At 40.5% G+C, this 27408-nt stretch overlaps 2 protein-coding genes across 5 annotated transcripts in view; one reads left to right on the top strand and one right to left on the bottom strand.

Moving 5' to 3' along the window:
- Window positions 1–1140: 1140 nt before the first annotated feature.
- Gskip (GSK3B interacting protein) lies at window positions 1141–26695 on the bottom strand. Of its 3 annotated transcripts, XM_077799885.1 has the most exons (4): window positions 26027–26054; window positions 15536–15610; window positions 5887–6145; window positions 1141–2942 (listed from the first exon to the last, which is right to left on the bottom strand). In XM_077799885.1, exons 3-4 carry the CDS (start codon window positions 6142–6144, stop codon window positions 2781–2783), a joined length of 420 nt encoding a protein of 139 aa, XP_077656011.1. In that variant the 5' UTR covers window position 6145; window positions 15536–15610; window positions 26027–26054; the 3' UTR covers window positions 1141–2780. The 3 variants fall into 3 exon arrangements, with proteins under 3 accessions (XP_077656011.1, XP_077656012.1, XP_026255204.1); XM_077799886.1 differs by lacking the exons at window positions 15536–15610; window positions 26027–26054 and adding an exon at window positions 26646–26695; XM_026399419.1 differs by lacking the exon at window positions 15536–15610 and having other exon boundaries at window positions 26027–26097.
- The window catches only part of Atg2b (autophagy related 2B), a 69229-nt gene continuing 68037 nt past the window's right edge, over window positions 26217–27408 (top strand). For both annotated transcript variants that reach the window (XR_003301755.2, XM_026399417.2), the window contains exon 1: window positions 26217–26808. Coding sequence is in view for 1 of the 2 variants with exons in the window: in XM_026399417.2 (XP_026255202.2) it covers window positions 26647–26808 (162 nt within the window). In the remaining variant the exon portion in view is untranslated. The remainder of the gene's footprint in view (window positions 26809–27408) is intronic.

Consider the following 27408-nt stretch of genomic DNA (forward strand, 5'->3'; position numbering starts at 1 on the left):
CATTTCTCGGCAGACACAACATCTTTGTTGGTATGTGGTGCTGAGGATCGAACCCGGGCCGCACGCATGCGAGGAGAGCGCGCTACCACTTGAGCCACATCCCTAGCCCTCAGAACATTATTTTAGTAAGTAGCTCCTATATTTTAGTGCAACGTAATCTCCCCTTACTGCCATCTTGCATAATTTTAAATCACTGTATTTTTCATCAAAAGGATGTAGCATAACATACTGCTTTTTAGAGTCTTGCCAATTTTTCATTAAGCAAACATCATTTGTTGATCATTTCCCCACACCAGATTGCTACAATCAGTTCAAGAGTTAAAATCTGTCAAGTTTTGTTACCAATATTTCATCCGCATATTCTCCAAGAGAATGGGATAGAGCCCCAAAGTCCCAGTATTTAAAATCACAAAATTATTAGGTGAAATGGCCGGATTATTTAAAATTTTCCTTTCTGATATTCTTAATTGGTTGAATATCTTTCAGGTTTTTTTTGTTTTTTAAAATAGTTTTCAAGTGAGAGATGTGTATTTTTTTTGCCCTTTCTTTTTTCTTTTTTTTAAAAAATTCATTCGTAAGAATTATTTGTCTAGAAGCTACCCCCCCCCTCCATTTTTTATTTTAGGAGTGACAGACTTCATGTCTGCCTAAATTCTTTAAACTGTTTTGTTTTGTACTGGGAATGGAACTCAGAGGTGCTTTATCACTAAGCTACATCCCCACCTGTTTTTATTTTTTGAGACAGGGTCTAAGTTGCTGAGGCTGGCCTGAATTTGTAATCCTCCTGCCAAATTCCTGGGGTTACAGGTGTATACCACTGTGCCTGTTTTAAGATGGGGTCTTGCTCTGTTGCACAGGCTGAATTTGAATTTGTAATTCTTCTGCCTGTGCCACCATACCCAGCAAAATGGAGGTTTTAATGTCTAGGTTCTCATGTAGATCTGTGTAGTTTTACTAATATCCTCTCTTGCTGTTCCTCTTTCATGGTAATTAAAAAAGGCAACTCACTTAACTCACTTCAAACCAAAAGTACATACGTAGAATATAACAATGTAGAATTGAAAAATGGAAACAGAAGCTTTTGGAATCAATCATTTATCACAAAATGAACAATTTCAATTTTTAAACACAATTGCTTTTCTTCATACTTAACTCAAAAAATGATAAACAGAATTTTATTCAAACTTTACAAATATCATTTACATTTAGCCTGAGATTAAGCATGAGAAAGTTCAACCTGAAGTTAGACTTCACTGCCCAGTTAAGCGTCTGAAAATAAAGTCGAGAGTGAACATACGTTATCCATCACACACATTTCAGTGAGCTCTGACAGGGATGATGACAGAAAACTGAACTTTAATTTGCTCTGGTCCAGTGATCCTTTTTCTTCCTTTTTTGGTGCTGGGGATTGAACCCCAGGACCTCACATATGCTAGGCAAGTACTGCTCTAGCACTGAGATACACCCATAGCCCTCATGTGATCTTTGGAACCTAGAAATGCCTATTTTTCAAATAATGACAAAAAAAATCTGCAAATGACAAATTCATGAAGGTGTGTCTGGAAACAGAATTTTAGTTCAATATTTCTACAGTAGCTGCTTTAGGTGACTATTAAAAAAAATTCCTCAATCCTTATTGTTCGACATGTACTTGAAAACATGCAGCAGCATTGGACATTTTATTAAGTTTATAAATTTTAGTACCTGTAGTAAAATATAAAATACAGAGTATCTCTTTTTCAAATATTAAGTCTCTGAATGCTTCATTCATCCTTTGGTTTCAAACCCATACAATGCACTCACATTACACTGTACATTTAGCACTGAGATAGAACACTGTCCATCTACTGGGGAGGAGGGGTGCCATGGGAATACCAAAGCACTACGTTATAGAAAGTAAATGTTGAAGCAAAAATACTTTCTGAATATATACTGTACATTATGTAAACAAACATTCAGAATAAGAATTAACACAGGCCAAAATATTGTCTTCTAGGAAACCAGAATCTTCTTTTCAATCACACATTGAGGATGCTTTTTGTTGGGAATGAAGCCTGTTCCTATATTTGTTTATGTGCTTAGATATCTTGGAAACAAGTAGTTATTACATTCATTTGCTAACGGTTCATCTTCTGCTTAGCTGGCTGGCTGCTGCAAACAAGGAGCACAAGCATGACTTCGGTCCCTGTTTTTATTTAATACTAGCTAGAACATATAAGTCATTCATCTTTTTAAACCATATTAGCAATATAAATAGATTAAGTGAAGCAGTGAATCTCAAAATTTGTGCAGGGGAAACTAGTCAATAGTTTGTTTCCAATAAGGCCAGTAGCAAAATAATCACTACAAAGTCAGTCCAAGCTAGTAGTAAACCCCTGATTTAGCAGGCTGAATCCATGTTTGAAGTTAGGTAATTCTAATTCCTATTATTACTGTGCAAATCTAGAATTTCATATGTAAAAGAGAGTGCTGGCAGCATCAAAGCCCTGTAATAAGAGAATGAAATACTGATTAGGTTCTGAGATGCAGAGAAATTATATGAAGAAATCTGATGTCCTATGATGGTGTCACAGCAATGGCCTCAGAATTCCCTTAATGAATCAGAAACTAAGACAACTGATTAGGTCACTGATGTTCTAAGCCAAAAGCCTAAATCTGAAGCAAATGATAAACACACAGAACTGAAGAAGCATTTTCAATTATGACCATGTGCAAAAACTTCAAGTTTCATGTGGACATTCTGTACCAGAAGCAGCCCCATCTGACAGGAATCAACTTGGTCACGACTGTCCGTCCCTTTTCAAAGCTTCTAGTCTCTGAAGCAGCGCATTTCCAAACGCCTCCCGGTAGGCAGGGCTGAGTGTGTCCAGCAGGGAATAGACGGTTTCGTGGTAGGGAGTCTGCAAGTGATCCTCCACCTGGTCAAAAGCATAACCTACCACCTACAAGAGAAATATACCCATGAATTACATAATTCCTTTCCACCTTGGTTCAGGAAATGAAAACTGAGTGTTTACACAGGTTGTTCTCTAATACAACCTTTAGTATTTAAGGAACTTATATAAACAACCCCAGAAAAATATTTTCTATGGAATTCTTTTTTTTTTTTTTGATATTTAAAAGGTTTGATTTACCCACTTCTGCTCCTAAAAGGTATATAGAGAAAGAATTTAAAAAGTTACATACATAAAAATTTCATTTTCATATATCAAAATATGCTTTTTATACCTATTTAATTCCACATATACTGAGGGTCCACTACATTAAGGTGTTATAATAGATAATATCAGTTCATATTTTATTATTATTTATTTAGGTTAGACTTTTAAAATAAAGTATCTCAAAATTATTCCTATAGATGGTTTAATTTAAATAATGAATTAGCTTTATCAGTTTTTAATTTTAATTACTTGTTTTAATAACAACTTGGCTTCAGTAATTAGTAATGTGAAAGGTCACTTTCACCTAATACATTACTTATCTGATGGTCTGACAGGGAACAAATTTATGAGATAAATGGAAATGTTATTCTGTGTGATTTTTTTTCCACCTTTAAACATAGCTAAGCTTTTCTGACAAGAAAATAAGATATATCATGTCTTACCAGCACATAAGGATAAAAGTAAGTAAGTTTTTGTTCATTACAGCTTATAAAACCCCCATATAAACTCTATATTTTGTTGCATATAGTTAAGCCAGAGAAGACATTTAAGCCATAGAAGTTTATGTTAGAAACAGAAGTTGAGTAATTTATAGTTAAAATAAAACCCGAGGCAGACACCTGAGGAAGATGAACCACACCTCCTCAGGTCCACATTTCTATGTCACTCTCTGCTGTGTGGGACACTCCGTCTGCCTCTCTCTTATCCCTACTAGACTGTGACCTTCCAAAGGTCGGGGTCACATCTTTTTGGTTTGATTTCCAAGTGCTGACGCAGGACAGTTGCTCAATAACTATTAGACAAAAAAATATCTGAAAACAGACTGACATCAAGCCCATTCTTATGATTGATTCAGATCTTTCTGCATCATTTAGTCGTATAATAGTGCTTACAGTTCATTTTAGTTCTTAATTTCTAGGTGATAGATAAAGAAGCAGGAGTTCACAGTAGACCAACTCAACCGAGATCACTCACATTTATGATTTCTGAGTTTCCCTGAGAACTGCTTCTACTTAGCTGTGTGCTGTGGTGCATGCTTGTAATCCCAGAGACTTGGGAGGTTGAGGCAGAATCATCACAAGTTTGAGGCCAATCAAGACAGTTTAGCAAGGCCCTGTCTTAAAATAAAAGCTAAACTGAAAAGGGTTGGGGGTGTAGCTTGGTGTAGATTGCCCTGGGTTCAATCCCCAGTAGCACAGAGGAAAAAGAACCCCTTTGACCTTACTACAGCCACTTTAGAATTAGCCAAAACCAAGACAGAATTTACCCTGGGCATTTATCTCTAAACCTGATTTGGCTATTTGTCTTTACATTTTGTGGAGGGTACTGGGGATTGATTGAACTCTGGGGCACTTGGCCACTGAGCCACATTCCCAGCTCTATTTTGTATTTTTATTTAGAAGCAGGGTCTTTTTGAGTTGCCTAGCATCTCGCTTTTGCTGAGGCTAGCTTTGAACTCTTGATCCTCCTGCCTCTGATTCCTGAGCCTGTTTGTACTTAAGATCCACTACAGTTTTCAGTGCAAATTATGAAATTTTAAAAGGGGTGCATAAAAATTGGTGGATGCAGGGCTGGGGAAGCAGCTCAGCGGTAGAGCACTTGCCTAGTGTGCTCAAGGCCTGGGTTTGGTCCTTAGGTGAATGCAGGTACTACTACTAAAGCAGCTGTCTATATGGCAGTTATGAGGAAACTGAGAGCAGTGGAGATGCTGGCCTTGCTTCACCTCTCAAGGAACATACAGTACCTGTAAGTCATCTGAAGGAAACCAGAACTGGGGATTAAACCCAAGGCCTCATACATGCTAGGCAAGCCCCATGCCAACATCCCCAACCCTTTTATATTTTAAGACAGTGTTTCACTAAGTTACCTCGGTTGACCTCAAACTTGCCATCCTCCTGTCTCAGCCTCCCAAGTTGCTGGGATTACTGGTATGTGGTACTTCATCTTTTCTGTTGTATAGCTGCTGTCAGTTGATGTTTTCTGTTATTCTAAATTTATGATTCTGGTTAAAGATACGGAAAGGTCAATCTGTCTGGAATATTTTATAACAGATTCTTGTAAGAAGGGAACAACTCGTGGAAATTTGGAGGTACAATGTTATTCTCTGATTTTTTGGTACCAGAAATAGAATCCAGAAGCGTTTAACCCCTGAGCCACATCCTCAGCCCTTTTTAGTTTTTACTTTGACACAAGGTCAAGCTAAGTTGCTTAGGACCTTGCTAAGTTGCTGAGGCTGGTTTTGAACTTGTGATCTTCCTGTCTCAGCCTTCTTAGTTGTTGGGATTACACACTTGTGCCACAACTCCCAGCTCTCTCTGATTCAATTCTGATCTAAGAGCTGGAAAACAGAAGAGTCAAAAACTTTGTTTTAATAGGGAAGACATTTACAAGAAGTGCACAAAGATCCTTTCAATATATAGACTGCAAAACTCATTCACTGCAGAGTATGCATAGTTTTGGTGGACACATTTAGCCCCATGAAAAATAAATTACTGTAGGGGTAATGATTAAAGTGACATAATACCTTGCAAGTAAAATTTTGTCTTTTTTCAAAAAATTCAATTTCTCATGATCAAATACTTTAAGGTTTTCTTTAAGAGTTTTGGAAGTTACTGAATGTCTAGTTTTGACAGTGAACACCACTCCCATCCTTACTCCTCTCTACTTTTATCAAAAAATGGTAAAGATATACTTTTGTGTGAGCGTGCGAAGAAAACCGAGTTACCCTGAGTCCTGCTTCAGTGAGCTCCAGGCAGTATCTGTTCCTTTCCTTTGTTTCCACATTGATATAGGCCACGTCATCTGCACAGCGTAGGCTTTTTGAGACAAACATGTTGTTCACAGCAAAGAGAACGTCGTTCACAACTGCTTCAGCTTCCAGCCTCATGTCTTTCATGTCAGTTCCTTCAAAGCCATTAAGCTCTGAGCCTTCCTCGAACCCCGACAAACTGCTTAGCTCCATGGGATTGCAGTCTGTTTCCATTCTGACAAAAAGTACATATGATATTTTTTTTAACAGAAAGACATTTAAAACATTGTTGATTGAAATAGCTTGGCATGAAACACTAAGTAGCTAACAATTTTTAGGGAGAATACATTCTAAAATCATTTCCAGTAAAATTACAGATATCTATGGATCAAAAAAAGGGTCTTGGGGCTGGTGTTGTGGCTTATCGGTAGAGCGCTTGCCTGGCACGTGCGGGGCCCTGGGTTCAATCCTCAGCACCACATATAAATCAATAAAATAAAGGTATTAAAAAAAAGGGCCTTTCTTCCCCACTTACCCCTAAAAGATTAATTCCCATATTGATTAGCATATATTAGTTTTGAGGTATTCTGAATAATGGTTCAGTAAAAAGACTATGCACACTTATAAATGTGTGATTAGGAGAGAGATTTAGAACTGGAACTGCAGAGTCAAAGGACACGCTCATTTTAACTCTCAACAGACATTGCACTTTACACTTCAAGGAGGCAGTGCTGATTATATACCCACCAACAGAACAGGGGCATCTGTTCTCTTTTTCAACATACTCTTTCCAATCCTTTCTAATTTTTGCCAATGTGAGAGGCGAAGAATGAGAGTTCATTATTTTAGTATGTATTTCCCTAAGTAAACACTTTTTGACTGTTTAGATTGTATTTTAGTTCTAAGATCAAAAGGGCAGATATGCAGTAGAACCCAGGCCATCTGAAGTCCAGTTCAAGTCCTTATCCATGACAACACTTTGCCTCCTACTGGTTCCTTTCAGACTTCCAGGTTGGACTGTGTCAGAAGGCCTTCCCCACCCCCATGATTACATCTACAAAATCTCTAGCAGTCTTCTAAATTCTCATATTCATATTTAACTTTTTAGTTAGCCTGGGATGTATTTTCTGTAGCTTTATTTTACAAACGGACAGCCTATAATCCTAAGAGTTTCCGAGTAGCTCATCTTTTCACTACTTATTTGAACTGGTCCAAATATTTAAAAAAAAAAAAGACATTTCTCATGCCAACTTGATCCAATATTACTGCCGGGCTGTTACGCAGTTCTAGTGTTTCTTCTGTGACTAGGGTTAAAAAGGATTTTCCTGGCAGTGAATTTTATTAAATTTTCAAATGTAGGAATGAGAAAAGTTGATATATGTGAAAATGTGTAGGACTTCGTAAAAAAGGTTTTAGAGAATAAGATCCTGTACTTTCTTTTTACCTGGAAGGTTTTAAAAGTTAAGGCTTTCATTTCTCTGACAGGGATTAAGCACTGCTCTGCTGAACGCAGGGTGCCTCTCGCCCATCCACACTCGCTCAGCATTCTCTTCCTGAGCTCCCCTCCACTGTGCTGGAGAGCCTACATGAGTGATGATCTCATTTCCTAACAGAAGCCTTAATAACCTTTTTTCCTGACAACGCTGTATGCACATTTTGGTTTATGCCATTTGTCTGTTACATTGTGTATTCCATCTCTTTTTCTAAAGTTACTCACTTGTGCCCTTTCTATGATATCCAAAATGCTTTAAGTTGGTACTTCTCAGCCTCTGCAGCTCACTAGAACTGCCTGGGAGAGCGCATAAAAACGGATGACCTGGCCCCAGCGCCGAGAAATGGAACCCAAAACTCTGGGAGATGGGTATTTTTCCAGAGCTCCTGAGTGATTCTGCTGTGCAGTTACTGCTCTGAATTATCAGCAAAAAGCTTAAGGAGGCAGAGTTCCTATAGCTGCATGTCATCTGCACATTATTTAAGCCAAAACTATTTGCTAAAGACAACTTGTGGAAAACTATGTAAAGCTATGTTAAAAAATTAAAAGCAAATGGATAAAAAATGTACTCCTCCATTCTTTTTTTAAAAAAAATATTTATTTTTTAGTTGTACTTGGATACAATACCTTTATTTATTTACTTATTTATGTGGTGTTGAGGATTGAACCCAGGGCCTTGAACATGCTAGGCAAATGCTCTGCCCCTGAGCCAAAACCCCAGCCCTGTACTCTTCCGTTCTATCTCAGCTAATGACACTTTTAAGAATCCTTTGTCTCCTATTCCACTTTATAGAACTAGCCACTCATTGCTGACAACACAATTACAAAATGATCAATTACTATTGAAACAATCTGTCAGGTAACTAAAATCTGATTTACTATATATATGAAAATAAAAATATTTGATTTTCTAAAAATTTCAACCTTCTTAATATCATCAATATGCTGCTTAATATCACACTTGGTTTTATATATAAGCTCTGGAGCACATTTTATATTTTGCAAATTTAGTTTTGAAGATTTTGAAATTGCCTACCTACTATAAATCTCTGAACATCATTAATGTTGTTTTTATTTTGCTTAAGTGACTGAATGCCTCAATTATAGATGTAATAAATAATATTATTTGCAAAAGATGTATACATGAGAAAGCCTGACAGTTTACAAAGTTTTCTTTTAGCAGGAGTGTAATTCAGTGTGATTAGGGCCTTAATGATGGGGAATGATGAAGAATCTGGTGCTAGAATGGAAGAAATCCTCACAGGTCTGCAAAGTAGGTCACCAAATTGTTGCTGTGTGATTATTAGCACTAAGCTGCAAAAGAGAAAGACCTTCTCTGAGACTGTGACAACTCTGAGAAGCCTTTCTCCAAAATGCCTTTTGAATGAAAGTGTAACATTCAGAAAGAAGGTTTGCTGTTGCAGTGGTACTGAGGATGGAAAGCAGAGCTAGGTGTGGGCGAGGCAAACATTCTACCGCTGAGCCACAACCCCAGCCTTTTTCCTTTTTTGATTTTGAGACAGGGTCTTGCTAAGTTTCCCAGGCTGGCTTTGAACTTGCTATCCTCCAGTCTCAGCCTTCCAAGTTACTAAGAATACAGGTATGTGCCACTTCACCTGGTAATATTCAGAAATTTTCATGATATAGGTTAAAATATTTTAGTATTAAAGCATTATACAAATAAAAACATTTTAAACTATGATTACAACTTATTTTTCCTAACAGTCTAAATAGACTTATTTATCAATATCCTTTCTTGAGTTACTACCAACCAGAATTTCTGAGAGGGTAGGGAGAGAAAGTCATGAGCTCTGGGACAAGTGGGCACTAAGGTCCTCAGAGCTCTTGTTGGGGGTCTTGATGGGTCTCTGCAGCTGCTCCCTGGCTAGTTGCTTTGGTTTTAGTTTGGCTATTTCATATAATATGCCCCAGGCCTACTTGTAGAATCAGTACCTCTTTGCTAGTGTAACCCCCTTTGCCACTGCCCAGGACATCTAGGTATGCACCAAATCACTCTCCCACTGGGGAGGCAAACATTTCCAAGCTGTTTCAGATGTAGAAATTTAATGGTCTGATGAGGTGTGAACCCTTCACCCTGTAGTGCTTCCTTCGTCCACTAGCAGTAGACCAACTGTCGATAGCCCCTAAGCAAATTGTGGGTGGTAAGGGATCACCTCCCAGCACTGTCAGACTCAATTCTGTCTTTCTTCTACTTTGTTTGAAAGCCTGACAATTTCTTCTTTGCCATGTGCATCACTATAGTGATTCTGAAGGACCAGCAGCACAACACAAAGCCATGTGGATAAACTGTCAGGTTGGCAAAGCTGCTATTATGGTGTTTGTTGCAAAACAGCCATGGTCCTGCCAGGTGAGCACCAATGCCATCATCCCCTGCTCCAGGACATCAAAGTGTCCTGGAAGCCTTTTAGAACAGTCTTGTCATCAGCTTGGCACCAAGGACAGAGCTGAGTGTACTTGCCCTGCTCTTGCTGGAGTAAGGCCAGGCAGGGGCCACGCCTGGGGTGGAGGCTGCGGGGGGCTGGGAGCTGCAGCCTGGCCCACCTCTTCAAGGTTTAACAACGTTCTCACCACACTGCAGACCAAGCTCTAGCATGTGAACCTTTGAGGTTATTAAACCATATCCAAGCTTCAGTGGCTGGAGAAGCAGCAGAGCACTGAGCATCATAGAAGCAGTTTCCACATTTTTTATTCCATACAGCAGTGGGTCAAAGCACTCTGAGCAGACACCTAGTTATTTGTACTTATGTACATATTCTACCACAGTTAAAACACTGAAAACATGCAAAGAAGCCAAATGTGTATTAAGCTGGAGAAGGTAAAAGAAAATATAGACATGTTTTCTTCCTTCTTCTTATATTAAAATTGTAGTTTTACTGAGGTTTGATTTTACCATGTGTGTCAGGGATGGAGCCCACAGGAAAGAGTGAAGCCTAGGGGCAATTAAAGATGCCTACTGGTAGCTTATGGTCTAATTTAGGAAATAAAACAGAATGAGGAATATTTGTACAAATATTACAGCTACAAGCCAAACACATCATAATTACAACTAAAGAAATGTACTTACTTTATTGTGAATGGCTGATAATCACAGAAAACGATGATATGCTTTTGGACCTACTATGACCTTTACCATTACACTTGTGTGAACTTGGAATTTGGCCACATAATCTCATTGGGCTCATGCTATTCTCATATAAAAGAAAACGGACAGAAAATTCTACTGTTTTAAGAGCCCTGATATTGCATGGTCTACGATATATCAGTGAATTATGATGAGGTTCAACTCATGAACATGTCAAAATTCGTCTGGAATGAGCCTACATACAGTTATGGACAGCAGAGTGGTCTTCAGAGTCTGTTCATGGGGAACAGAGGATAAGCACAGCTTTGTGTAGGATACAGCAAGATTTGTAAGGAGACTAGCCTAAATGACATACAAAGAAACTGTTAAGGGTATGATGGATGGGCAAGAATGGCTATTCAACAGGGTGCTGACACCTAGATGGGAGGAATTTGATTTTGAAATAAGAAGTTGTTTTTAGGTCTTGAGAATGGAAATAACAGTCTATATTTGAAGTCTGTATACTGTCGGCACATAGTTTGGCCCAGTTTTTTAAATCCTATTTGGCAACCTTTACATTATAATTGGGGTTGTTTAACCATTTACAATTAGTATGGTTACCATAATTACCAGTATTATTGAGTTTAAATTTACTATCTTGCTATTTGTTTTGTTTCATCTGTATTTTACTTCCTTTTCTTTATCTTTCTGCTTATGTTTGGACTAGGCACTTTTAGGATTCTATCTTTTGGTGGCTTATTAAATATAATTTTCTGTGGTATGTTTTTGGTGGTTGTTTTAGCTTACAGTATACTTCTTTAATTTATCACAATGTGCCTGCAATAGATATCATTTTATGTATAAGAACCTTACAAGAGTATACTATACCATTTTGTGTATAAGAACTTTACAAGTGTATACTACATATTATTTGCTATTTTTATCATATATCTTCAATATATATTAAAAACTTCATATAAACTTTTATTCTTAACACGCAGTTACTATTTCTGATGCTACTTATTCCTTTGTGTTACCTATATCTACATATATGATCTGTGTACTTTTTGCTAGGACTTCCTTCAACGTTTCTTGTAGTGTACATTTGCTGTTTATGAATTCTTTCAGCTTTGGTGTGTCTGAACAAATCTTCCTTTCATCTTTGAGAGATATTTTGCTGTGTATAGAATCTGAGATTGACAGTTGTCTTTCAAATCTATTTTGTGTGTGTGTGTGTGTGTGTGTGTGTGTGTGTGTGTGTGTGGTGCTGGGGATGAATCCAGGGCCTTGTACATGCAAAGCAAGCACTCTACTGCTGAGAGCCACAGCCGAGTCTGTATGGCCCCTGGCATTTTGCCAACAGTATTGATTGACAGGGGAGGCATTAATATCCGCCTCTGCCACTACTTTTGAGTTCTCACACTATTTTGGAGTTTTCCTGGGGATTTCCAGGGATTCCCTGAGAGTTCCCATTGGTTGGGGAAGTGCAGGAGGAGGGGTTTCCCGGAGAGATATTTCCGGCTGGGGGTTCCTGGAGGAGCCGCATGGCATTCGGGAGAATTCCCCAGGAGCATGTGTGAGGTTTTTTCTTGCAGTTCAAAAATAAAGTTTGTTCCTGCTTCAGTGGCTCGTGATTTGTGCCCAGCCAGACTGCGGCAATTGGTGGCCCGTAAAGGGAACGTCTGAAGCTTCGGGGTAAGTGAAATTGCTTGCCCCTAAGGGAAGGCTAGAGAATGGGTGACCATTTTAAAAAACAATGTGTTCTTGTTTTGATTTGTTTTGTGTTTTTTTCAAGCTGCCTATCCCTAGAATTTTCTCAGGCAGACTGGAAAAAATGGTTGGCTCAAGGTTGGAAGTTGTTCGACCCTGAGGAAGAGATAGAAATAGACCACAAATGCACATGTCAAGAAAATAGGAAAATTGATACAACGATTTTTTGTTCCATTTTTGTTTCATTCTGTTTCGGTTTTGTTTTGTGTTATCTTATTGGGTTGCGTTATCTTTATAACAGATTAGAAATTAGCAAAAAACAAACTGAAAGAGAGTTAAGTAAATTGTTAGAGTTTCAGACCATGGAGAAAGACATTTTAGATCAAGCAAAAGAGAAGGTCTCTCAAGCTAGTCAGACAGAGGAAGAAAATTTAAAGGAAGAAAGCTTAGAGGAGAAATAGCTATTAGGGAAAAAGCTACAACAGGAGTCTGCTACTAACACCGTTCTATCACCAGAGGGCGTACGTAATTCAACCAACAGCTCCACCTATGGAGATAGCTGAGTGGCTCACAACCCCCTCAACCCCTGTAGTTGATAGATGGGATCCTGAGACAGGACCTCAAAGATTAGCATGCCCTGTACTTGAGCAGGCAGGAGGGCAGCAAATTCACCGTGCTTTAGATTTCAAAACAGTGAAGCAGTTAAAGGAGGCTGTAACAAGCTATGGTCCTCAAGCACCCTTCACTGTAAGCATGGTCGAATCCATTACCAACTTGGACATGACTACAGCAGATTGGGCTAGCATGTGTAAATCTGTGCTAAATGGAGGACAATATTTGTTATGGAAGGTTGCCAATGAGGAATTTTGCAGGGAGACAGCTAGGTGAAATGCAGCAGCTGGTTACCCTCAAAGAAATCTAGATATGTTGTTAGGAAAAGGACCTTATGAGGGTCAACGGCAACAAATTGAATACGATCCTGGCGTATAAGCACAAATTGCTGTAGATGCGGTTAGGGCATGGAAAACTTTACAGGGGCATGGAGATTTACAAGGTCAATTATCTAAGGTAATACAGGAACTAATGAACCTTACGCTGAATTTGTAGATAGGCTTATTCAAGCAGCTTCCAGAATTTTTGGGGATACAGAACAAGCAGTGCCATTTATAAAACAACTGGCTTATGACCAAGCAAATTGTTGGTGCAGAGAGGTCATTAGACCATGGAGACATGAAGATTTAAACACATATATTAAATTATGTAGAGACATTAATGAACAAGGACAAGTCTTGGCAGCAGTACAACAGGCTTTAGATGCCAGGCCAAAAACATGCTACAATTGTGAACAAACAGGACATTTTAAAAGGAGTTGCCCCATAGGAGGAGGGTTTAACAAAGCTAGGTATCAAAGGAATAGAATACCAGGTATTTGCCCACGATGCTGTAGAGGGAGACATTGGGCTAATGAATGCCGTTCTCAAATCACCATAGAGGGTACTCCGTTATCAAAAAATGGACAAGGACCAGGTGTTTACCCACGATATCATGGAGAAAGGCATCGGGCTCCATTGCCAAAAAATGGACAGGGGGGCCCAATGCTCCGGGGCCCACGACCACAAATGTACGGGGCACTGGAGGAACCCAGAAACACCATGGAGGAACCCAGAAACACCATCAGGGTAGTGTCCAGGACACATTATCCATCATATCTCTCATCAGATGAACTAGAGGGAGCGCAGGGTTGGACATCTGCGCCTCCGCCAGAGCAGTACTAACTTCAGAGATGGGAGTTCAAATCATTCCCACAGGAGTAAAAGAACCTCTTCCCCAAGGAACAGTAGGCTTATTATTAGGACGCAGTTCTTCTACGCTAAAAGGACTTATGATAAGTCCCGGGGTAATTGATCCCGATTATGAAGGTGAAATAAAAATTATAGCTAGTTCTCCAAAGGGTATATCAGTAATTTCACCAGGAGATAGAATAGCACAGTTATTAATAATACCCAGCCTATAGGATAAATTTTCCAGTAGTACTATGGAAAGAGGTTCCAGGGGATTAGGCTCCACAGGTGTAGATTGGGCTATGCTGTCTTTGAATGTAGATTCTCGCCCAATGCTAAAACTAAATATTCAAGGACATGAATTTAATGGGCTACTGGATACAGGTGCAGACCTTAGCATCATATCTCATCAAGAATGGCCAAAACATTGGCCATTACAACAAGCCACTCAAATGCTTCAAGGCCTAGGAGTGGCAACTAATCCCCATAGAAGTGCAATGGTATTAGATTGGAAGGATCCTGAAGGATGTGAAGGAACTATACAGCCATATGTATTGGATCATCTTCCTATAATTTTATGGGGACGAGATGTCCTAGATCAATTAGGTTTGACATTAACAAATAACATCAATCCAAATGCGCCCTCTATTAGGGCTAGACAAGGTTTCAGGAAAGAAAAAAGATTAGGAGAACAAGGTATAGCAGCACCAATTCAAATAGATCAAGGAATAAATAGACATGGACTGGGTTTTCAGAAGGGGTCACTGAGGCAATAAAAATTACTTGGAAATCAGATAGACCAGTATGGGTTCCTCAGTGGCCCCTGACTAAAGAAAAGATACAAACAGCCCATGACCTGGTCAAACAACAATTAACGGAGGGACATATACAACCTTCTGTGTCTCCCTATAATACTCCCATTTTTGTCATTAAAAAGAAATCTGGTAAGTGGAGATTATTGCAAGATTTAAGAGCCATTAATAAGGAGATGGTTATTATGGGACCTGCTCAATCAGGGATTCCTCAATTGTCTGCTTTGCCAAAAACCTGGTACGTTTTAGCTATAGATATTAAAGATTGTTTTTTTTTTTTCAATTCCAATTCATCCTGAGGATAGTCCACGTTTTGCATCTACTATCCCTGCACTGAATCATGAAGGTCCTGATCAGAGATATGAATGGAAAGTACTCCCTCAAGGGATGGCTAACAGTGCAACTATGTGTCAAATTTATGTTAACAAAGCAATCCAGCCACTTAGAAATCAAAATCCTGAACTACAAATATTTCACTATATGGATGATGTATTGTTAGCACACAAAGATAAAAACACATTGCTAGAATATTATGCCACACTTACAAATTTATTAAAAAATTATAATCTAGAGATAGCAATAGATAAAGTACAATTAAATTTTCTAATTAATTATTTAGGAGTTCTATTATCCTCAACTATGGTCTGTCCACCAAAAATTCAAATACGAGTAGATCAACTCAAATCACTTAATGACTTTCAAAAGTTATTAGGAGACATAAATTGGATAAGGCCTTATCTAGGCATACCAACAGGAGAGTTGGGACCTTTATTTGATATCCTAAAAGGTCCATCAGATCCACATTCACCCCGCATGTTAACACCTGAAGCAAGAAAGGCATTAAAAATTATTGAAACATATATGGAAAATATGCATTTGGATAGAATTTTGCCTTTATTATTTATTGTAATACCAACAAAAAATATTCCTACAGGAGTATTTTGGCAAGAAGGTCCATTATTGTGGATACATTTATCTTATTCTCCTAACACTATTCTTACTAGGTATCCTGAGGCTGTAGGACAATTAATACTCAAAGGAATAAAAGCAGCAAAGGGAGTGTTTGGAATTTCTCCCAATAAAATTATTACTCCATATACTATGGATCAAATTGATGAGTTAGCTAATGAGTTAAATACTTGGGCAATAATCATGTGTAAATCTAATGTTTCACTTGATAATCACTTACCATCTAATCCTTTGTTGTCTTTTTGGTCTTCACATCCTGTAGTTTTTCCAAAAATGACAAGAAAAACCCCTATCATGAATGCTCCAAATATATTCACTGATGGGTCAAATAATGGTACAGCAGCATTAGTTACCCCTGATCAAACTTTTACATTTTTAGTACCCAAACAATCAGCTCAAAAGGTAGAGCTTAATGCAGTTTTACAAGCTTTTGTGATGTTTAAAGATTCTGTATTTAATTTATTTTCTGATAGTCAGTATATAGTTAATGCTATAGTATCCCTTGAAGATGCTGGTAGGATTTCCCATTCCTCTACTGTTTTCTCTTTGTTTTCTGCTATACAAAGTCTAATCTGGGACAGAAAAGATCCATTCTTTATAGGACATATCAGAGCACATACAGGATTGCCTGGAGCCCTTAGTTTGGGCAACGATTTAGCAGGTAAAACTACACATGACATACATATTTTCTCTACACTAGAAGAAGCTACACATTTTCATAAAAGGTTCCATGTCAATGCTAACACTTTACAAAAGCGTTTTAAAATAACTAAGGAACAAGCTAGACAAATAATAAAACAATGTCAAAATTGTGTGACCTTTTTACCACAAGTTAATCTTGGAGTCAATCCTAGAGGACTGATACCTAACCATATTTGGCAGATGGACGTCCCACACTTGCCAGAATTTGGAAAATTAAAATATTTGCATGTTACAGTTGATACTTCTTCCGGATTTTTGATGGGCTCCCTTCATGCCGGAGAAAAAACTAAAGATGTTATAGCTCATTGCTTACAAAATTTTGCCACTGTGGGCGTTCCAAAACAGTTAAAAGCAGATAATGGTCCTGGTTATACTTCTACCTCTTTTAAACAATTTTGCTCATCATTTGGCATTACTCATATAAAAGGAATCCCATACAATCCTCAGGGACAAGGCATAGTTGAAAGAGCTCATCAAACTATTAAAATATACTTATTAAAGCAAAAAGAGGGAATTGGAAAGGGGTATATATCCCCCAAAGATAAACTTAAAATAACCCTTTTTACTCTAAACTTTTAAAATTTGGATTCATCAGGGCTTAGTGCTGCGGAAAGGCATATGTGTCCAAAAAATGTACATAAGCCTAAGGTACTTTGGAAGGATATTCTAACAGGACAATGGAAAGGTTCTGACCCAGTGATTGTCTGGAATCGGGGGTCTGTTTGTGTATTTCCACAGGGAGAACAGCAGCCGATTTGGATTCCAGAGATATTAACTACGGTTCTGACCCAGTGATTGTCTGGAGTCAGGGATCTGTTTGTGTGTTTCCACAGGGAGAACAACAGCTGATTTGGATTCCAGAGAAACTAACCAAAGTGAATTCTACGGACCAAAAAAAAAAAAAAAAAAAATGGTGATTTGACTCAAATCCATAACAGCTGATATCCAGAGCTCCAGTTTGGCTATTCTTCTGCAACAGTGATTAACCAGAATGCTTTTTTCAATATTTATTTTATTATTTGCCTTTTCCCACATCATAAAGTTCTATTTTATTTTTGAGCTCATACAGACCTAGGTTAATGTTTTTCTGATCAGTTTTATTTATTGACTGTGGAGTTTTTAAACATTGCAATGGAGATTTCACCTAGGTAAAGCTACAAGGCCTTTACTATTGTCTTATGTGTTGTATGTTATGTGCGCACTATTCTGTTTTGTGTTGTATGTCTGTATGTGTGTATGTCCATATATCATATACGAGGAGCGCTCATGAATAAATGGATGCGGATTTTTGTGATTTTAATGGTTTAATTTAGATTGGGCAAACAGCTGTTGAAAATTGTTTTAATATGTGAACAAATAAGGAGGTTAACAGATCTGTTTGTTTACTTTCACCTTTCCTTCTCATTATATTTAATAATTCTGTTCAGGATAATGTAAATTGTTCAAAAAATTGTTTTCTTAGTGCCTGTTGGAATGTTACATAATTTTTTTCCTAGCATCATTGCCAGAATTCCTATCTTCATCCCAGTGCCGGTGAAGACAAAGATAAAACCAAACTACAGCTTCTTCGATAGTTATCACAACAAACTGTATAAACTGATGCATCAATGAATAATAACTCAACAAGTAATGCTCAATCAAGGAGTCGATTTACTTTGGGAGGAAATGGACATATTGACAGATTCCTCTGCTTTGAACTGCTTGCAGAACTTGCCTGGACTATGTATCTCTTGTATGCATTGTGAACTATCTGCTGGTGCAGCGAATTGTGGTAGTGCTGGAGTATTTTTGCTGATGGTGTCACTGGTGGTACTATTTTTCAAAGGAGCCCTCAATTGGCTTGGTGTCATTGGCATTTTGCATCCTCCTCCCTTCTACTAGTGATGGTCTAAAATTTGGGAGCCAACAGAGGTGAGGAAAAGAACCTCACCCCCCCACTGGCACCAAGGCCAAATTTGCGGGCTAATAGAGGTGAGGCAAAGAACCTCACCCCCCCACTGGTGCAAAGGCCTATCCACAAGTATGGCTGTATGCTGGACCGGTAGTCAGTGACGGGTATGATCCAATTGCAGTGGTACCAACCTAAGACAGGAGGCTGACGCCTAGAGGTCAGTTCATCCAATGACGGGTAAGGACCATATGTTGAATTGGACTACCTAACAGGCATGGTCCCTAAGCCACATTACTTGTTGTTTAATTAAACAGAAGGGGGGGAGATGCTGAGAGCCACAGCCGAGTCTGTATGGCCCCTGGCATTTTGCCAACAGGATTGACAGGGGAGGCATTAATATCCACCCTGTCGCTACTTTTGAGTTCTCGCACTATTTTGGAGTTCTCCTGGGGATTTCCGGGGATTCCCCGAGAGTTCCCATTGGTTGGGGAAGTGCAGGAGGAGGGATTTCCCGGAGAGATATTTCCGGCTGGGGGTTACTGGAGGAGCCGCATGGCATTCGGGAAAATTCCCCAGGAGCATGTGTGAGGTTTTTTCTTGCAGTTCAAAAATAAAGTTTGTTCCTGCTTCAGTGGCTCATGATTTGTGCCCAGCCAGACTGCGGCACTCTACCAACTGAGCTATATCCCCAGCCCATTCATTGTCTTTTAAATCTTTAAAGATGTTTTTCAACTCTCATGTTGCTGGCAGTTTCCCATGAGAAATCTGGTAACATGGTTATCACTGTACTTCTTGGTATACTTTTTCCATGTTTCTTTGGCTTGGGTTTTTTGAGATCCTTGGGTTTATAGTCTTCAACTAATTTGGAAAAAATTTGGCAGCCATCATTTCAAACTTTTATCTGTCCCTCTAGGAGAATTTTGTGTATTAGACTGAGGGTGCTCTATTCCTCACAGCTTTGTTCAGTTTTTCAGTCTCTTGTGTGTTTCTTTCTTTTTAAAAAATTTTTTTAGATATTGATGGATCTTTATTTTATTCATTTATTTACATATGATACTGAGAATCGAACCCAGTGCCTTGCACATGCTAGGGAAGTGCTCTACCATGGAGCCACAACCCCAGCCCCTCTTGTGGGTTTCATACTGAATGATGTCTACTGCTGTATCTTCGAGTTTACTCTTCTACAATATCTATTTTTTCTAAAAAACCCCTTTTCTGAGTACTCTACCAAATGCCTTGTGAATTTTGTGCAAGAGGAACAGGAACTCTCTCTGGTCTCGCTTTAGTTTAGAAAATTGTTTTTTTTCTAGTTCTTTCAGGTAGTTCTTTTCTCACTTTTGGATGGTGTCTTCATAGCAATATGCTGATTAATACTCAGCTATAAGCTCAAGGCGGGGCTCTATGTTATCTCCACAGCCCTTGCTCTGTGAAGCTCTCTGCTTTCTAACACTCTGTCCTAGTTCCATGTCCTCTATTTTGGTAGACCACCAGACTTCACCTGAATTTTTCTCCCAAGTGCTATGTCTAACATCTCTCCAGGCAATAAACTAGGACCACAGGCTCATCTCATTTAAGTCTTGCTTCTTAGGGATCACTATGCATTGCAGATGCCCCAAATACTGCTTCATTTTTTTTTTTGCCCAAATTTTGTTGTTTAAGGTGAGAAGGTCCCTATTACTCTACCTTGGCTAGAAGTAGAAATCCCACCAGTCAATTTTGCAACCCTATTTCATCAGTTTTTCTTTCATTGACTTTGGTCTTGCCTATACTACTCTGAATCAACCTTACCATCTTGTGGATTCCTTCATTAATGAATGTTGCAAGTACTCTACGACTGAGCTGCATCTCCAGCTCTAGATTCCTGTTTTTAACTTTATAAAATATATTTTGACATTACTTTGATGATCTACAATCCTTCAAAATTCAACTTGGACATCTTTCACGGTTCTGTGTCCGGATGTAAGAGAGATCACCATATCCCCTACAAAGCACCTCTGCATGGTACTCAGCTCTGTGAAGAAGGGTATACAAAGTCACAGGACATATATGGTAATGTTCTTAGAGAATACATATCACTTTTTTTTTAAAAAAAGATTTTTGTAGTTGTGTATGGACAGAATGCCTTTGTTTGTTTTTGTATGGCGTTGAGGATCAAACCCAGTGCCTCACACAAGTTAGGCAAGCTCTCTACCACTGAGCTACAACACCAGCCCTGCATATCACTCTTATAGTATCAATATTATAAAAAAATGATGTAAAACTGACTTGAATTAAAGAAAGAACAAAAATGTTTGGAAGTCTCAAGCCATGTCCTCTTTAGGTTTTATCCCTATACTATACTCTGGGGTTTCCTTTGCCCTCTGATAGGAATATTCGAGTGAAACAATCTGAGAAATACTGCCCTATTCCAAGGAATTAAAGGCTAGAAGGACTTCCTTCAACATTTCCTGTTGTACATTTGCTATGTACACTACAGGAAATGTGTCTGACAGTAGGAAGTTGACAGGCAGAGGCAGGAGTGTACGAGGGTGGCAGGTTGGCACTGAGCTCGGCATTCTCTAAGTTCTCAAGACTCTTTCCACTTCATTTACACTGATGTTTTTTGTTCAAAGTGAAGGTAACCCCGTGTGGTGGCTTATGCCTTGATTCCCAGCTACCTGGGAGGCTGAAGCAGAAGAATCACAAGTTCAAGGCCTGCCTCAGCAACCTAGGGAGGTCTTGTGCAACTTTGAGAAACCCTGCCTCAAAATAAAAAATAAAAAGGATTGGGGATGTATCTCAGTGGTAAAGCACCCCTGGGCTTAATCTGGGTGGGAGGGGGGAAAGAAAGAAGGTAATTGTTGGTAGTTTTAACCTTTTACCTTTGTAGTTTTTCTATGGTAAAATGAAAATGTATTATATTTGCAGTAAGAAAAAAGAACTAAGGTTTGTGATATATTGGAAAGTACAGGTATGGAAAAACTAGACTATTATTAAGGTATTAAGATACAGGTATTAGAAAAACTAGAGTATTATTAAGATGAAGTAATTTGAAGCATCTATTTCAAATGAAGTTTGAGCTTATAATATTTCAAACATTAGTCTGAAAGTAAAGAGGAATAAAGTTGATTATAATTGGTATCATTTAGAATTTAGGAAAAGTCACCTAATTTAGCTTTTATTTTCTGAATCATAACATATCTGTTTTCAATAACTCACATATACTTTTCAAATTAAAAATTTTAAATCAATCATTTACAAATCATTTGTAAAAAAATGGCTATTTTCCATTTATGCACTGATCTGTAAAATGACTATGCACTCACCTTTCAGCAACGAGAGAGACACATTACGGGGTGCAAAGTAAGCCAAGAGAATGGTGGTGTGCCTTTACTGATTGTGGAAGGAGCTCCGGGGTGGAGAAACACCTTGTGCTGATTTGAGGTTTTTAAAACTATAAATAAACAGTAACACTGTGCCTCTGTAAACTTTTCTTCAAAACCAGAAATTGTAAACTTGGACCTAAAAAAGACTCAAACACTGAATGCTTAAAAAAATGTAGAAATTAATTAGTTTCTTATTACTATATAATCCTCTAGGAAATAAGGATGACTTGGCACTATATTTAAATAAAGCACTTTCTAACCAATATAAAACAAATCAATAAAGAGATAAAATAGAAAACCTCACTGCTTCCCATTTAAACCCTACACTGGTTCTCTACCAGAGTCTGGGCAGTATTCTGTTGCCAATAAAATCTTTAAAAATTGGAATTCATTATAATTGCTCTCAATCATTCTGGTAGATTGCATCACCTAGTTTTTATAAAGTTTCCAAAAATGATTCTTTAAAACATCACGCATAAATTATTTAGGGTTCAGCTCTTTCTCCATCTGTTGGTATAATTTTTGGGCTGTGCTAAATAAGTGTTTTTATGTCTTTGGAGGATTCACAAAATTGGTTAGCAAGATACCGATTACTACTAAATCCCTTATTCTCCACTTAATTTACTTGACTTAATTTTGTTTCACTACAAATTCAAAGCATCAAAGACCTGGAAAAAAATTGCAGAGGTGAGCTTTGTCCTTAATGAGAAGAGAGTGGGCAGAGTGACAGTTACCTAATGCCTGGCAAAAGATTTCAAGAGCAGTACAAAGGTTACAAATACTCACTTTGAAACAAAGTTTGACTTTTCAGCTGACATTATAACAGTCAGCTGAGGAGTGGGATGTGGCATCTTAAATGCCATCACTTTTTCTTGGAATACTACAATCTGGAAAATCCTCCTAATGCTAACTAGAAGTGATCAGCATGATGTGGTTGATGCTCTCAAGCTGGCTGATGGGGTGACTCTCAGCTCTAGCAGTTAATCTGTGACTCAGGGCAAGATGTCTTAGTCTCTCAGTTATACATTCCTCCTCTCTAATATGAAGCTAATAGTAATATCTATCTTAAAGTGATATTGATAGAATTAAGAGAGAAAATATATAGAAAGTGCTTAGAGGCTTAGAGGGGCTGGAGATATAGTGCAATTGGTGGAGTGCTTGCTTTGTATGCACAAGATCCTGGGTTCAATCCCCAGCACCACCAAAAAAAAAAAAAAGCTTAGAATGGTGCTGTGGGGGCTGGGGCTCAAGTGGTAGCATGTTAGCCTGGCATGCGTGAGGCACTGGGTTTGATCCTCAGCACCACATAAAAATAAAGATATTGTGTCTATCTAAAACTAAAAATAACAATAATAATAAAAAAATAGAATGTGCTGTGTACTTGCTAAGTTCAAGAAATATTATCTGTTAATTATATTAAACCAATTTTAGAGAATAAAGTGCTGGCTTTGAAACTCCAGGCGTTTGAATCTTTACATTATAGGGCCACAGCTGCTACTGCTGTTTTGTAGAACTTCTTCAAAGAGACCTGGGAAATGGTGTCTTGACATCACATTCCTGTTCCTCAGGTGCGAGTATTAAAAAGGTCCATAACATCTTACTAGCTTCTTTTATTTCACCTGTTATCATGGATTTCTTTGAAGAATGATTATTTTGAGATGACCTATTTAGTCTGTGATATATGTGGTTTCCAACCTGTCTCTTCAAACCCCTTTATGTAATTCCTAAAAAGCTCACAATATTTAGTTGGGTAAATATTTTCATCTTCCTCAATTATTCCTAAGTATTAACATTTTGTGGTAGTACTTCTTTGATAAAACACAAAATAGCATTGTGACATGGGAAGAGTTTATATTCTATTGCAGCTAACCATATGACAAGGACATTTAACATTTATGCTGAATTTCTCCTAGAAACCATAAAATGTATAAGGCAACCCACTTAACACTTTGAGTGTTTATTGAAAAATCTTTGGTTTTAATTTTCCTTTCCTTTCCTGTCTGATAGTTGATATTATAGGCATTCTATGAATAGCTTGAATGTAATTCCACATTGCAAAAGAAACCACTTATTAACAGTTACTGAAAAAAGTTTCATCCATTTGTCAAAATTCCAGTCCAAACCTTCCAAGGCCTATTTCACTGCCAGATGAGATCCCCACCTTGGACTGTTCACACCACTTTGTTAATACCCCTTTTATGGCAAGGGTTATAATTATTACAAACATGTCTTAATATCTACACACACAGTGAGAGAGAGAGTGAGAGAGAGAGAGAGAGAGAGAGAGAGAGAGAGAGAGAGAGAGAAAGAGAAATGAACATCCAGCTGCTTCTAACTATTTTCCTGTCCCAATGTCCTGTTTGGATTGCAGTATGGATTACTGCAGCATCCTTCTAACTGGTCTTGCTGTGTTCATGCCAGACCCTTCAACCCCCATACCAGGCTATTTTCAACACAGTAGTTAGCACAACCTTATAAAAACAGTCTAGATTATGTCACTTTTCTTGTTAGACCTGCTTTACCCAGAGCAAAAATCCTAATAATTGTCTGCAAGGCCCTGTATGACTTGTTCCCAACTCCATGTGCCTTGCTTCCTAGCTTTCTCCAAGTCTGCTAAAAAGTAATAGTTTGAGAGGCCTTCTCATAGCATTTTTTAGTTTTTGTAAAGGCATATTCCTCCCCTCATTTCTAGATCAAATCCCTTTACATTTCTTTTTTTTCCCTATAGCATTTAACACATGACACATTATTCAATTGATTTGTTCATTTCCCCTTCCTTCAGTAAAATGTAAGCTCCATGAAAGTAGGAACAATCTGTTTACTGTTGTAGCCCCAGAGCTTAGAACAGTCCCTGACATACTGCAGGCAATTAATAAACACTAAATACATGAATGCCCCTTCTACTTCAGAACATAAGCTCCTTGAAGGTTCTGTCTGATTCAGTCACTCACTCTCTTTTTGGTGTAGGAGAATGAACCCAGGGCCACCCGCATGCTTACCACAGCTCTGCCACTGAGCTGCACGCCTGATTCTTCTTTACACTTTTGGGGGCCCAGGTCATTTCATTTAAATGACCCTTAACAGATATATTTTCAAAATAACTTTGTTTATTTCTTAACATGGTGCTAAGGATTAAACCCAGTGCCTCACATATGCTAGGCAAATGCTCCACCACTGAGCCACAACTCAAGCCTTTAACAAATATTTTTAAATGAAGGAATAGCTTGGGAATTGAAGTTATTGGGAATATTTGAGATATGTCTACACAGAATGAGGGGCATCAACTATCAAAGCCACTACATATACTTGAGAGCACGCTGGTTCTAAAATGTAAAGGACAACCAGATTTTTTTTTTTGTATCCATCAACATTTCCGGTCTATGTCAATATTCATGAAATAATTACGAAGACAGTAAATATTTAACTCCTTAAACTGGTCATCTTAATTCACTATCCTTAATTAATCAGCTTTATGTTTCAGGACTCTGTTTTGCTTCGTGCCCAACTAACATCATTTACTCTTCCTAGCAATCCTTGGAGGTAAGATATTAATACTCTCGCACTTGGCAAAGAGTCAAGGTAGGCTCAGAGAGGGCAGTGGCCGGTGCAAGGTGGTTCGGCCACTGAGTGTCAGTGTCAGAATTCTAATCCAGGATAGCTGACTTCCGGGCCACCGGCACCGGGTTGACTAACTTGAACCGGCTCCGCCTCTGCAGGAGTAGCCTCCCAGAGGGCAGAAGCACGATTGCGCAGATGCTCTGGACGGCACGAATTCTTCACCCAGGTCCCCGAGGGGTCGGGAGCCTTTGGAATTTATCCGAGAAAGCAGTTTTGCCACAGATGCCTCGAGAGCCCAAGTTTCCTGGTCGTCGGTGTAGCACCCCCAGGGTGGACTAAGAGTGTACGACAGGCGCTTTGCAAACTGCAAGCCACTAGACCAAGAGTAACCCAGAGGAAGCTTTGGAAACAATGCCCGCAGGAGGCACGGGACCCATAACTTGCTGACAATGACACCGGTCGGGATTCCTGCGGCGGGCGGGATGCCGACGGGATGCCGACGGTCACCCGTTCTTGCAGTGGAAGGGGCGGCGCCCCGAGCAGCGGTTCCCGAGAGCCCAGGATCTGAGCGACCCGGCCAGCCCAGGCCGGACCCGCCCCCAGACCCCACTCAGCGCGGACACCGGGCCCGCTGTCCGTCGCCCCTCACCACCCGGCCGAGGGCCTCGAGGGGGTACGCAGGGCCCCGTCCTGCCCCCAGCCCTGCCTGCGGCAACCCGCCCGCAGACCGCAGCCCGGCAGCGCAACTGCTCACCTGTGCTCGCCCCGTCCTTCTCTTCCTCCCGGCGAGGGCGTCTGGAGCCGACCCGCGGCGCCAGCCCCGCCCCCGCCCCCGCACCGCCCTGGCCCCGCCCCCGAAACCGCCGGAAGTGCTCGGCCCAGGCTCTCCTTCCCGCCTACCCGGCCCCCAGTGTGGCGTCACTTCCGCTTGCGCCAGGCCGCGCGCGAGGAGGCTGCGTCTCGCGAACGCGCTGGGAGCGCCCCGTGCCGGGAGCGCGCCTTGTAGATGACAACAAATTCGTCGTGCGGCGGCGGTGGAGGTGTCTACCTCAGCCCTTGCCTCCTGCCTCGCGCTGTCTTGCACCCGCTCTGTGGGCCGACGGTGACCCGGAAAGCCGCCGGGCTTGGGGCGACCGGCACTCCTCAGCGCCTGGTCCCCGCCGGGCCTAGCGCGAGCGGTGCGGCGCGGGTGATGGGGTCGCCCTGAGGGACGGTGGCGCCGAGCGGGCATGCAGGAGCCGTCCAGGGCTTAGACCCGCCGCGGCCTGGGCCCGCCGGCCGCGATCCGAGGTGCCGCCGGCCTCGGAGCCGGAGCCTGGGCGCGAGGCCGCAGCCGCCGCCCGCAGCCCCCGCGGCCAGCTGCCAGCCCTCACCATGCCGTGGCCGTTTTCGGAGTCCATCAAGAAGAGGGCCTGTCGGTACCTCCTGCAGAGGTACCTGGGCCACTTCCTGCAGGAGAAGCTGAGCTTGGAGCAGCTCAGCCTGGACCTCTACCAGGGCACCGGCTCCCTCGCCCAGGTCCCCCTGGACAAATGGGTAAGCGCGGCCCGCCGGGCGGGACTCGCTCCCCGTCCTCGGGCGACTGGACGAGCGTCCTCGGGGTTGGCACGTCGCTCCCTGCTTGGGGCTGTTTGGAGCCAGGTGTGGCGGGGCTCGGGGAATTGTGTCAAGTGTGGTGTTTAGTCTGTTGGCAGCGAGGTCGGTCCCCAGAGTCACATGTTCCAGAAATTTAACAGCTGTCAAGGCGTCTACACCGTGGGACCCGCGAATCCGGGCCGTGGGGGCCCTGGGGCAGGCCGGGGCCCGGGAGCCAGGTGGCCAGCCCTGGCTGTGGGGTGGGAGGGCCCGTGGCCGACCGACCCGTCGTTGGGTGACATTCCGGAATGATGAAAGATGAAGGGACGGTTGGGATGTCGGGACCCGGGTTGGTTATTTGGGGGTGGCTGCGTGCACGCCGCACTTGCCTGGTTTTCTCCGAAGCCTTTGCCATTTGGAAGAAAGTCGGGTGGAAGCTTCCTGTGCCGCTTTGCCTGCGTCGCTTGATTACGTGTTTTCAAGGCCAGCGTGTGTAGCCAGGTGGTGAGTGGCCGAGTGACCCTGGTAGTGCCACAGTTGTTACGCCTGTGGACTTCACGT

This window comes from Urocitellus parryii, chromosome 6, assembly GCF_045843805.1.
Source record: "Urocitellus parryii isolate mUroPar1 chromosome 6, mUroPar1.hap1, whole genome shotgun sequence".
In the NCBI taxonomy this organism is placed as follows: Eukaryota; Metazoa; Chordata; class Mammalia; order Rodentia; family Sciuridae; genus Urocitellus; species Urocitellus parryii.

Bases quoted from the DNA above. Each gene is read 5' to 3' on its own strand.
- Gskip (XM_077799886.1), bottom strand. From the start codon at position 6,144: ATGGAAACAGACTGCAATCCCATGGAGCTAAGCAGTTTGTCGGGGTTC. The intron at 2,943-5,886 runs GTAACTCGGTTT...TTTCTCTTGTAG, and splicing joins TCACTGAAGCAGGACTCAGG to GTGGTAGGTTATGCTTTTGA.